This window comes from Rhinatrema bivittatum, chromosome 4, assembly GCF_901001135.1.
Source record: "Rhinatrema bivittatum chromosome 4, aRhiBiv1.1, whole genome shotgun sequence".
Lineage (NCBI taxonomy): Eukaryota > Metazoa > Chordata > Amphibia > Gymnophiona > Rhinatrematidae > Rhinatrema > Rhinatrema bivittatum.
The window spans coordinates 102,104,621-102,117,760 of record NC_042618.1 but is presented as its reverse complement, the minus strand read 5'-3'; the positions used below and the strand labels follow the sequence as shown (position 1 = coordinate 102,117,760).

The following is a 13,140-nucleotide window of genomic DNA, read 5'->3' as shown; positions in this document are numbered from 1 at the left end:
CACTATTGTACATTGGTTGAAGAAGGCCATTGGTTCTGCTTATATTTGTTGCAGTTGTCCTGTCCCGGAGGGGTTAAGGGTTCATTCATCCCAGTCCCAGGTGGCCTCCTGGGCAGATTGTCAGCTAGTGTCCCTGCAAGAGATTTGCAGGGCAGCAACTTGGAAATCTTTGCATACCTTTGTCAGATTCTATAGATTGGACGTTCAGGCGCCGGAAGTTGCTAGTTTTGGAGAGAGCATCCTTCGAGCAAGACTCTGACAGTCCCACCCAGTTTAGGAAAGCTTTGGGTACATCCCAGGAGTCTGGACTGATCTGGGCACATACACGGAAAGGAAAATTGGTTCTTACCTGCTAATTTTTGTTCCTGTACTACCACAGATCAGTCCAGAGACCTGCCCAAGGGTCTGTGTGCTTTTGGAGAGTCCGCTCGATCTGTCCTCATTGTCTGAAGAATGGCACAGGTTTCTTTTTCTCCGTGAAGTTTTCAAGGTTGTTTATGGTGTTATATTTGTTTTTCCCTCTGCTCGTTCGAGAAGGGTTGAGTCTGAACTTTCTTAGGGGTGTTTTACTATATCAGCTTGGGTACATAGTAATACCGAGGGACTGCAGGTGCTACACCAGGTTATGTGCTGGTGGCTGTAAACATTTCTCTGTCTCCATCTGCTGGAAGGGAGGCAAATCCCAGAAGTCTGGACTGATCTGTGGTACTACAAGAACAAAAATTAGCAGTTAAGAACCAATTTTTCTTTATGTAGTCAGTACTTCTAAGGCTTGAGTTTTTGCATATAGGGCTGGACAGAGAAGACTACACCTAGAGCAACAAAGCAAGAGCGCATCAATAGTTTACAAAGAGTATATTCCAAACACAAACTTATGGAAGAAAATGGCACAAAACCCTGCAAGAAACTGCGATGCAGGTTGTGCTAGCACTTATCACAGGACCCTACTACTAGTCACATGGCAAAGACATTTAAAATAAAAAGGTTTGCATTTATGCTTCTCTATGAATGTTATGTATATTATCCAGGGCAAAAAATGAGGAGGATGCTACATCTCTGAAACAAGCCAAAAATTAAGGACAAGGAATAATAGACATAATATAAAATATTAGAGAGAAAACCAGAATGACAGCTAACTAGGTGAAAATATCTCAAAGACCTCGCGCTCAGGGTACTTTAAAAGGGAACTTTAGAAGTACACAAAAACTGAAAACATTTGAAAGTAGGATGATCAAACACTTTGAAATAAGGACATTGGCTTTCTCCACTTCCAATGGGACCACATTGCTCAACCCTTGTCAATTGGAGAATTTCACAGCAATTGAAATAGGATCTATGCTAGTGGTTACATCCATCCATTCTTCAGGAGGAATCTTCACTCCATCTACTTCCTCACCAAGTCACAATAGTGACAGATGGCTTCACATTTGGTTGGAGGACTCATACAGGATCCTTTCAAACTCAAGGAACGTGATCGATCATGGAAAGACTGTTTGAAATCAACCTTTCTAGAACTGTGCACAATCAGATAATGCCTTAACTTTCACTTATTCCTAAGAAGAAGAGCATTCTCATTCAGACAGACAATCAAGTAGCCATGTTCTGTGTGAACAAATAAGGAGGTCCAAGTTCATGGACTCTTTGCCATGAAGTGATAAAGATATGGAAATGGGCATGCAACCATCAGACTGTATTGCAAGCGACCTACCTTCCAGGGATCTCCAACACATTAGCAGAGTGCCTCAGCAGGGTTTTTCAACCACACAAATAATGTTTACAATAGCCAACAGACTATTCAGTCTTTGGGGTCTTCCAGCAATCAACCTATATGCATCAGAGCAAATCAGGGAACTGGAAAGATTTTGCCCTCTTCTTCCAAGTGAACTCAAATCAGCTCTGGATACTTTTCTGCTCAGTTGGAAAGCACATCTCAAGTATGCTTTTCCACTTATTTCACTGATAGCCAGAACAGTACAAAAAGTGCTCAAAGACCGGCTCATCTCATCCTCATAGCTCCAGCAGGGCTCAGACAAGTTTGTTTCGTGTATCTATTACGATTGTCCAGCAGCCCTCCAATTCCTCTCTGTCAAAACCGTCCTTGTTAATTCAAGAAGAGGGAAACCTGTTTCATCCAAACTTTTCTTCCCTCAACTTGATGACTTGTTGGCTAATTTTAAAAGGAACACGCGTGCGTAAATATGCTGTAATTTTATATCGTGCGCGCAAGTAATTTTCATCTCATTTAATATCCCCCTACTGTGTGTATGTGTGCATGTAATCTTAAGATGCAGCTTAAATAAACGTCCCACGCATATTTCTGATAGGGGTTGAGTGGCTTTTATGTGCGTATGTAGGCGGATTTTAAAATGTACGAGGAAAAAGCCAGTTTTTACAATTAGTCCACCAACATAAGAACATGCCATAATGGGTCAGACCAAGGGTGCATCAAGCCCAGCATCCTGTTTCCAAAAGTGGCCAATCCAGGCCATAAGAACCTGGCAAGTACCCAAAAACTAAGTCTGTTCCATGCTAATGTTGCTAGTAATAGCAGTGGCTATTTTCTAAATCAACTTAATTAATAGCAGGTAATGGACTTCTCCAGGAACTTATCCAATCCTTTTTTAAACACAGGTACAGTAACTGCACTAACCACAACCTCTGGCGACAAATTCCAGAGTTTAATTGTGCGTTGAGTGAAAAAGAACTTTCTCTGATTAGTTTTAAATGTGCCACTTGCTAACTTCAAGGAGTGCCCCCTAGTCTTTTATCTGAAAGAGTAAATAACTGATTCACATTAACCCGTTCTAGACTTCTCATGATTTTAAACACCTCTATCATATTCCCCCTCAGCCATCTCTTCTCCAAGCTGAAAAGTCCTAACCTCTTTAGTCTTTCCTCATAGGGGAGCTGTTCCATTCCCTTTATCATTTTGGTCGCCCCTTCTCTGTACCTTCTCCATCGCAACTATAACTTTTTTGAGATGTGGCGACCAGAATTGTACACAGTATTCCAGTTGCGGTCTCACCATGGAGCGATACAGAGGCATTATGACATTTTCCGTTTTATTCCCCATTCCTTTTCTAATAATTCCCAACGTTCTGTTTGCTTTTTTTGACTGCTGCAGCACACTGAACTGATGATTTCAATGTGTTATCCACTATGAAGCCTAGATCTCTTTCTTGGGTGGTAGCTCCTAATATGGAACCCAACATTGTGTAACTATTACATGGGTTATTTTTCCCTATATGCATCACCTTGCACTTATCCACATTAAATTTCATCAGCCATTTGGATGCCCAATTTTCCAGTCTCAGAAGGTCTTCCTGCAATTTATCAGTCTGCTTGTGATTTAACTACGCTGAACAATTTTGCATCATCTGCAAATTTGATTTACTTCACTTGTCGTATTTTTTTCCAGATCATTTATAAATATATTGAAAAGTACGGGTCCCAATATAGATCCCTGAGGACCCCACTGCCTACTCCCTTCCACTGAGAAAATTGTCCATTTAATCCTACTCTCTGTTTCCTGTCTTTTAGCCAGTTTGTGATCCACGAAAGGACATCGCCACCTATCCCATGACTTTTTACTTTTCCTAGAAGCCTCTCATGAGGAACTTGTCAAACGCCTTCTGAAAATACAAATATACTACATCTACCAGTTCGCCTTTATCTACATGTTTAATAACTCCTTCAAAAAGTGAAGCAGATTTGTGAGGCAAGACTTTGTTCCATTAAACCATGTCTTTCTATATGTTCTGTGATTTTGATATTTAGAACACTTTCCGCTATTTTTACTGGCACTGAAGTCAGGCTAACTAGTCTGTAGTTTCCCGGATCACCCCTGGAGCCCTTTAAATATTGGGGTTACATTAGACACCCTCCAGTCTTCAGGTACAATGGATGATTTTAATGATAGGATACAAATTTTTACTAATAGATCTGAAATTTCATTTTTTAGTTACTTCAAAACCCTGGGGTGTATACCATCCGGTCCAGGTGATTTACTACTCTTCAGTTTGTCAGTCAGGCCTACCACATCTTCTAGGTTCACCGTGATTTGGTTCAGTCCATCTGAATCATCACCCATGAAAACCTTCTCCGATATGGGTATCTCCCCAACATCCTCTTCAGTAAACACTGAAGCAAAAAAATCATTTAATCTTTCCGTGATGGCCTTATCTTCTCTAAATGCCCCTTTAACCCCTCCATCATCTAACGGTCCAACTGACTTCCTCACAGGCTTTCTGCTTTGGATATATTTTTTAAAAGTTTTTACTGTGAGTTTTTGCCTTTACGACCAACTTCTTTTCAAATTCTCTCTTAGCCTGTCTTATCAATCTCTTACATTTAACTTGCCAACGTTTATGCATTATCCTATTTTCTTCTGTTGGATCCTTCTTCCAATTTTTGAATGAAGATCTTTTGGCTAAAATAGCTTCTTTCACCTCCCCTTTTAACCATACCGGTGATTGTTTTGCCTCCTTTCCACCTTTCTTAATGTGTGGAATACATCTCGACTGTGCTTCTAGGATGGTATTTTTTTTAACAATGACCACGCCTCTTGCATTCTTTTTACTTTTGTAGCTGCTCCTTTCAGTTTTTCTCTAACTATTTTTTCTCATTTTATCAAAGTTTCCCTTTTGAAATTTTAGCACGAGAGCCGTAGATTTGCTTACTGTCCCCCTTCCAGTCATTAATTCAAATTTGATCATATTATGAACACTATTGCCAAGCGGCCCTACCACCATTACCTCTCTCATCAAATCCTGTGCTCCACTAAGAATTAGATCTAAAATTGCTCCCTCTCTTGTCTGTTCCTGAACCAATTGCTCCATAAAACTGTCATTTATTCCATCCAGGAACTTTATCTCTCTAGCATGTCCCGATGATACATTTACCCAGTCAATATTGAGGTAATTGAAATATTTTCAAGAAAATATGTTGTGTCACAAATAATTTCTCTTTGTATTGTTGGTGCTATAGATATTTCATAATGGTTTTTCATTACAATTTATGTATGAATTTGGGTCCTTCATAACACCCATGGTTTAACAAGCATAGACTTGTGTTTGCACCGCTATGGGTTCTTTTTAATCATCAGTCCACTAGTTCAATTTAGCTAACATTTTTTAGATTTTCAACATTTTTTCTTAAAATATCAAAGAATTGTACTTTCCTTTGTTCTTTGAATTGGTACCAGAGATTGCTTGTTAAACCATGGGTGTTATGAAGGTCCCAAATTCATATATAAATTGTAATGAAAAACCATTATGAAATATCTATAGCACCAACAATATAAAGAGAAAATATTTGTGACACAATGTATTTTCTTGAAAAGTTAACCTAGGTCGTTGTTCCCTCAGGTACAAAAACTTAGATTGTAAGCCCTCTGGGGATAGAGAAATACCTACAGTACCTGAATGTAAACCGGTGTGATATCTCAGTTGAGATCGAATGATGGTATATAAAAAAAAAAAAAAATGCCAACAGGTCCCAGTCTAAACTATGCATTCCAGACTCAAGGATGGTTTAGTCAGGTCATCCCACTCTGTGCTGCAGAATCTGAGCTGATTCTGCAGTTTCCCTTACAGATGCAGAGGCAAGTATTTTATAAAATGTGTGCGAACTTGGAGTAACTGTTTTGCAGGAAAGCAGAACAAACGGTAGTGATCGGTGTATCAAGGGATTCTTTATTGGAATTTGCCCGACTCTGGCTGAGTTTCGCTCACGCAGGAGCTGCCTCACACTTCAATGTGTGTCACATAGTTAGATGAAAACTATGTGACACAGAAACATACCTAACCAATTTTGAATCCCATATCGAAGGCAATGACTGCACTTTAATTACTAAGAATTTTCATTAATACTTTGTGATGCTCTCACATTGAAGTGTGACATATGAAAAGTAACCATTGGTACAGCAGCCCCTGAGGCAGCTCCTGCATGAGCGAAACTTGGCCAGAGTCGGGCAAATTCCAATAAAGAATCCCTTGATACACCGATCACTACCATTTTTTCTGCTTTCCAGCATTATTGATCGGCTTCCACTTTGCTTTTGGGTCACCGTTTCGCAGACACCTCCACTAGTAAACAGAGATCCCCCATAGTTTAATCCAGATCTCACACTCAAAAACTGCAGGCAAAAGACCAATGTGATTTCAGTTCCACAGTGTGAGTTAGGTAACAACACATGGCTATACCACATTACAAAATAGTAACGTGTATGCGTACTTCCGAACCCCGCTCCTAAACCGCCCCGTTAACATTTACCTGTGATGCAACAGGTCCATGTGTAATTGAAATATTTCCAAAATAGCATGTACACGCTACTTACACAAATAAACATGCTGATTTTATGAACACAATCCCTGCGCAACTCTGAAATTTGACTGAATACATTTAATGGAGGCACTGTACTGTTTTAATTGACCTTGGCTCAGTGCTTAACCCAGTTTTGTGCAAACTTTTGTGCACGCTGAGGAGAGGGGGGTAGTGTAGAAGCGGCACTTATCCACATACATTTTGATTTTTAAAGGTATCTACTTAAGTGAGCACACGTAAGTTACGCCCTCCAAAGAGGAGAAATTTGAGCATGTACTGGGCCAGTTACCCAAATATTTTCCAGATGAATTTATCTGCATAAGTTCTGTTGAAAAATACTTGGTAAAGTCTGCTAGTACAATGCACACGCCGACTTTACTGCTATGTAGACTGTTATAAAATTACCTTCCCTGTGTGTAGGAATACTCCACCCCATCTGACAATTTACCGAATATACAGCTTTTGTTTTGTAGTCATACGTCTGTTTTTCTTCTCTCAGCACGCTGGAGCATTTCAAGCGCTGGCTCCAGCCAGATAAAGTGGCAATCAGCTCCGAAGAGGTGCAATGCCTTATACCCCAGGAACTCGGTACAGAAAGGCAAGAAATTGAAGAACATGCAGCATCAGCAGAACAGTGAACACCTCGAGGAAAAGCTGTCTCAGACAGAGAGACCAAGAACATTTTTGTTGAAGATGAAAACTGCAAAATCTCAATTACGGGCAAGTTAATTGCAAGACACAGACGCAACCCTCAAAACAGACTTTGGGCATGGTCTGTGCGCTAGACACTTTATTGTTTATATCCCTGATTGCAGTAACACCCGTCTTTTAGTTTTAAAGGATTTGTGCTTGATTTACTATGATTGAATTGAGCTCTCAGAAATCCTGATCACTATGAACGTAACAATCTGATCGCAAAATGGACTTTCCTCTGTGTTTGGACCTTCCATTGTTGTCTGTTAGTGCTTTATAACATGCAGAGTCCTTTTGAGAAGCTTTGTTCTAACGTCCAAGTCTAGTTTTAAACACAGTGAGTAAGTAGCAGGAAGCACTATAAAAACTGTAGAAGGGCCAGCCTGGTGGCTCACTGGTAGTTCTGTGCACTACCATGTGAGAGACCTGGCTTTGTTTCCAGAGCATGGCTTCTGCCTTTAGGCTGGCTGAGAATGCTGTAGAGTTCACAGCCCAGAGGTGAAGAGGGCAGGAGTCTTGATCATCACACACCGGTAATGCCTAGTGGTTAGATTCAAGGTTCACATGTACCGGTTTCCAGAAGGAGCCACAATCCCTGGTCCTTGACCCAAGGACTGTAGCTGCACTTGCTAAAATAGATTAGGGGGCAGGGTTTATAAAATGCCTGGCGGGGGGGGGGGGGCGGGGAAGAGTTTGGTTAGTTGTGAAAGAAGGGTTATGATATCACAGCACAGCAGAGGCCAGCTGCAATTGAGATGGAAGCGCAAAGGAACTGGAGGAAACTACAAAGGCAAAAATAAAAAATAAAAAACAAGGTAAGTGATTTGGTGAGTTATGCTTCCAAACTGGAGACCAAGTTTTCTGCTCTTGACTTTATCTTCTGCTATCTGAAGTCATCTGGTTAAGGCTGGTGTTTTAAACCTGAGCTCTAAGTCCTTAAAGGAAGTAGAGCCACATACCATACTGCCCTTTTGTTGACAACTTGGAGCAAGCCTATGGAATAGGAGCCAGCTATATTCTAATTCTTGGGAACAGCAGGTTGCTACAATCTTTTTGTATTAGAGGAGTAGGAAGAAAATTAATGAAATACTGATGTATGTGCACAAAACCTGTTCAGTTCATCTTGGGATACCCACTCAAATTCCTTGATTCTGGTTTTCTGATCTTCACCCTGCAGCTGCAGCACGACAAGTGGGGCAAGAATCCTTGCGCAGTTTGATATGTTAGGTAGATGATAACTTGTGAAGCTTGGGTTAAGAGGAAGGAAGGCTGGCCTTGCAGGAGAGGAAGAACTAGAAAAGAATATCGATGCCATTGTTCCTTGTACAGGCTGACTCTGCTTGCTGCATCCTGGCCTTAGGGAGGTGTAAGCCCTATCAGCAGCTCAAACATGATATTATATAGGAAATCCTTAAGGTCCACTTGCTGTTTGTCTGTGCTGAAGCTAGCTTTGAATTGCATAATGTCATTGAAAATTAGGGATGGAAGGCACCTCAAGAGTCATTTGATCTATTCTTCTGCCATGCTGGATCTGACAAATGTTTGTCCAACCTTTTAAAAATCCCCAGTGACTGAGATTCCCCCACCTCTTTTGGTAATGTTGCACTGCTTTGGCTCCACAGCATTTAAATCCACCTAGCAACCTTCTCTTTAAATATATAATAATGATCCGTTGTGTGAGAGTTACTTTAGATTCTGTATAGAGAGCTATTGTCCAAATAAATTCCCTTTATTTGTTTGTTCTGCTTTTTTTGGTCTTTATCTTTACAGCAGGAAATAACTTAAGAAATCATTACGAGCCTTCCTGCTTTACTTTTGGCTAGTGTGTGTGTGTGTGTATGGGGCATGTTCTTAGAAGTAATTTCGTATGACATTTTTATAAAGTGAAACCTTCCCCCCCCCCCCCCCCACCCACTACCCTTAACAGAAGGCTTTCTGCATGGAGCAACAGCTGCTACTACTATAAAATAAAAAAAAAATTAAGTTGGGCAGACTGGATGAACCATTTTAGTCTTTTATCTGCCGAATTTTAAGAGGCCCACGCACGCAAATGCCGGTGGTTATGCGCATTTTCTAAAGGACTCAGCCACGCACGTAACCACTGATATATGCAGAAGTGCCGGGTCTGGGCAGGGAGTGCCGGGAAGGCGCACGCCAGCAGCTGGCCGGCATGCAGGGTTTACTTCTGCTCCCGAGGAGCAGGAAGTATAAAAATTAAAAAAAATTGGAGATAGGTAGCGTTTAGTATAGGGTCGAGGGGTAGGGAGGTTCCCTCCCAGTCTGCTCCTTAATTGGAGAGGACTGGGAGGGAACTGAGGAAGGCCCTGTAGCATCAGCGCGCGTTTCTTCCTAATATTCCCCCCATTGCATGCGTTAGAGGAATCCTGCCCACATATGTGCCCATGGGAATTATATTTTATAACATGCACGTGCTGACGCACACGTGTTAGAAAATAGCCGCGTCCATGTGCGCGTGCCGGGAAGCATGCACGCACGGACTTTTAAAAATCAATCCCTATGTTACTATTGGTAAATGAAGGATGAAGTTGACCGTGCTATTTTCAAGGGTCTAAAAGATGCTGCTCCATGTTATGTACTTTTTGCTTTTATAATCCTGGGCCTTAACAGGTTATTCTTAAGGTTTTCATTGCAGTACTTTATCTTTTATCACTTACAGCAGGATTTCAGGCGCGCAGAAGACATCAAGATTTCTTTCCATGCTGTCTCTAGCGTATGTTACACCCAGACAGATTCGCTTCTCACATTATTCTGTTTATCTTAACAATAGACTACATTGTTTTACTTCTCTGTATACCAAGAATACATTATTATACTTTAGCTTTGTCCTGTATCAGAATTGAATTGCCAAATGTTCACAATACTATGTGCCATTTTCTTTAAGCCTTTTTGAAAGTCTGTGCTAGCTGGGTGAGCGAACATCTTGGTGCCATCAATGGAGCACAAGTTGCATTAGAAATTAGTAGGTCTTAGCCACGGTCTGAGCACAAGTCCACGCCAACCCTTATTTTCAGAGGTCAGTAATTTTATTTCAAAGTCTCAGAACCTGTCTCTTTTTTTTTTTCAATCACAGCAACTGACATCTGCTTATAAATGTTGTCGATGCATGAAACTCTTAGAGCAGCACTCGTGAATATTTTTGTCAGATCTTTACAAATCAATAAAATATTCCTTGTAGAAAAACAAAGCATGCAAGTTTAGAGTGGAGAAATAGCTTGGTGGGCTGAGAACCAGAAAAGTCAGGGTTCAAATCCCACTGTTGCTCCTTGTGACCTTGAGGAAAGTGCCTTCCCCCTCCATTGCCTCAGGTACAAACTTAGAGCCTGATCCACTAAGCTACTTTCCCATAGACACAGAAGGGGGGGAGGGGGAGCCTTAGTGAATCAGGCCCTTAGATTGTGAGCCATCTGGGGACAAGGGAAATACTGTACCTGAATGCTGAGCAATCATCGAAAAGGCGTGAGGTAATTACACAAATGGTATTGGCATCTAGATTTCTCTGAGCTGCAAAGCAAGGACTGCCTACAATTTCAGCTAGTTGGTTTGGAAAAGATCTGAAGCCTGTAGGCACTGAATTTGCCACTTTTTAAGCTTTGTAAAAGAAAGCCACTAAACCAATTCAAATTTCCCAAATTCGTTTTTTTCTCCAATTTTTCTCCTTTTTTTTTTGTATTTAACTGTTTATTGAGAAGGTTGTGAAGCCTAACAATTCCAAAACATCAACAGCATTCGACATGTACGAGCCATGATACCAAGCCCCCTCCTTTTTCTTTAGTACCCTCCCCCCCTTATGCCTATACTTGCAGATCAGGGAATCTTCATATCTGTCCTTGGGTGAACCATCTCCTGTCGGGATATGAAAATCCTTACAGCTTGACTCATTGCGTTAGTGAAGGATTAAGCATAGGCTGATTTTAACCACTTTTTGAATGGAGACTATACTAGATCATATTTAGCTAATTGATCATGTCTTATTGCTGAGATCTTTTCCATGCCCCGGATACCCATTCATTTTTTTTTTTTTAACTACCAGTGATCTTGGGGCACTTCTCCATGAGACCACCACGCTGCCACCGCTTGACGTGCAACCATAGCAGTCAAACTGATAAATTGACGTTGGGGTGGTGGTTGTTTTCCTCAGATACCCCCAGAAGCTACACCTCTGGTTGAGTGGATACCTCACAGCCCAGAATTTCTGTAAGCGATTGCCTTACCCTCAGCCAGAACTTCTGTATTACTTCACACGTCCACCATACATGGAAAAAAGTGTCTACCGACTGGCAGTGGCCCAAACATTTATCGGACATAGAAGGGAACTATCTAGTCAGTTTAACAGGATATAATATATAATCTATATAATAATTTATACCCATTTTCAATCATGGAGATGGCCCCTGTATTTTTCACTAACCTTTGAAAACAATCATCCCATCGTGATTTATCCCATTTTATCCTCAAATCTCCTTCCCACGCCTTAATGTGGGAGTCAGAATATGGATCATCGTCTGATAAGATCAATTTAGGTGGCTTATGAGTTGTTGTGCAAAAGCCCTCAAACAGAGAAGCCCCTTTCAGTAATTCTTGTTTAACGTATTTTGCATTGAGAAAATGCCGCAGTTGGCATATGCCAAGAAATCCTTATCTGATATATCATACATAGTCTGAAGTTCTGAAAAAGGTACCACCGAGCTCGCTGTCCAGACCTGACCCACTCTCCTGAGACCCTTCTCTTCCCATTTTTTAAAAACATCATAATCCCTTCCAATTGAAAAACCTCCCAGATACCTAATCAATGAAGAGAAAAAGACCCTCTTTCCCTACTAACTTTGTCTGCCACTTCATCCAGAGGATAAGTGTACATCTCAATGAGGGAAGTACGTTAAACTCCTCAGTATTCATCAGTTTTCGTCCCCAGAATAAGCTAATTATAGGGGTAGGGCCCAGTATAGTTTGTGCAATATTAATCCATTGCTTCTTATGCCATTCCACGTGACATTCCATCACTGTCTGTAATTGGGAAGCTATATAATAATGCAATATATTGGGGACACCTAGGCCGCCTGCTGCTTTTGCTCTGTATAGAACCTTTCATGCAATCCTAGGGGGACACCTTTTCCATATAAACAAAAAAAACCTGTTGTAAAGCTTTTAAACATGCATCTGATAGAACACACCTGGAACAAGCAGCTCAGCCTGGTTAAATAGTTCATCTTAATCACTGCTATCCTGCCGATCCAAGAGAACTGAAATCTATCCCATTTACTCAGATCTGATTAGAATGAGCGGAATAGAGGTTCATAGTTAACTTTTAAATAGATCCTGTTGGTTCATTACAATATTTATCCCTAGATAGCGAACTGGTCCCTTTGTCTATTTGAAAGAATAGGCCTGTTTTAACTTAATACATTGGGCTGGGGTCAAGCATATAGGTAAAATTTCTGATTTATCCATATTCATCCGAAAGCCAGATACCTTTCCGAACTCCTCCAACTCTAGCCACTTCTGAAAGAAGTTGAAGTAAAAATATCATCCGCATACAATGAGATTTTATTTTTTTGCTTTCTGATACCCACTCCCTGAATTCCCAGAGATTGTCTAACTTTTTCTGCTAAAGGTTCTACACTCAGGGCAAACAATAGAGGTGATGGTGGGCACCCTTGTCTTGTTCCTCGTATAATATTAAAGGGATAAGTGTAGCTTCCATTTATTTTTAAGCATGCTAAGGGTTCCCGATATAATTCTTGCACCCATCCCAAAAAATGACCGCCCACCCCCATCTTTTCCATTACTGCAAGCAGAAAGAGCCAGTACACTCTGTCAAAGGCTTTTTCCACGTCAATTGTAAGGAGCAGGGCTGGAGTATGCCCATGCTGGACCATAGAGATTAGATCCAAAATCTTCCGTATGTTATCGGATGTGGATCTAACAGGCATAAAGCCCGCCTGATCATCTTTAATAAGAGAGCAAATCAAAGATTGTAAACAATTAGCCAGAATTTTTGCCAATAATTTAAGATTAAGTTTGATCAGAGAAATGGGATGGTATACCCACATAGTGATGCATCCTTGCCAGGTTTAGGAAGAACAGTGATCCCTGCCAGATTCC

The 13,140-nt window shown here is 40.9% G+C and overlaps 1 protein-coding gene across 5 annotated transcripts in view; it reads left to right on the top strand.

The window, feature by feature from the left end:
* The window catches only part of CCDC32 (coiled-coil domain containing 32), an 86,208-nt gene that overhangs the window by 19,916 nt on the left and 53,152 nt on the right, over nucleotides 1–13,140 (top strand). For 2 of the 5 annotated variants that reach the window (XM_029598554.1, XM_029598553.1), the window contains exon 4: nucleotides 6,824–8,759. The exons of 2 other annotated variants lie outside the window; for them this stretch is intronic. In XM_029598554.1, coding sequence (XP_029454414.1) covers nucleotides 6,824–6,962 — 139 coding nt within the window. In that variant the 3' untranslated portion in view covers nucleotides 6,963–8,759. Of the gene's footprint in view, nucleotides 1–6,823; nucleotides 8,760–13,140 lie in introns of those variants that run through there. One more of the 5 variants, XM_029598558.1, reaches the window with a different exon arrangement.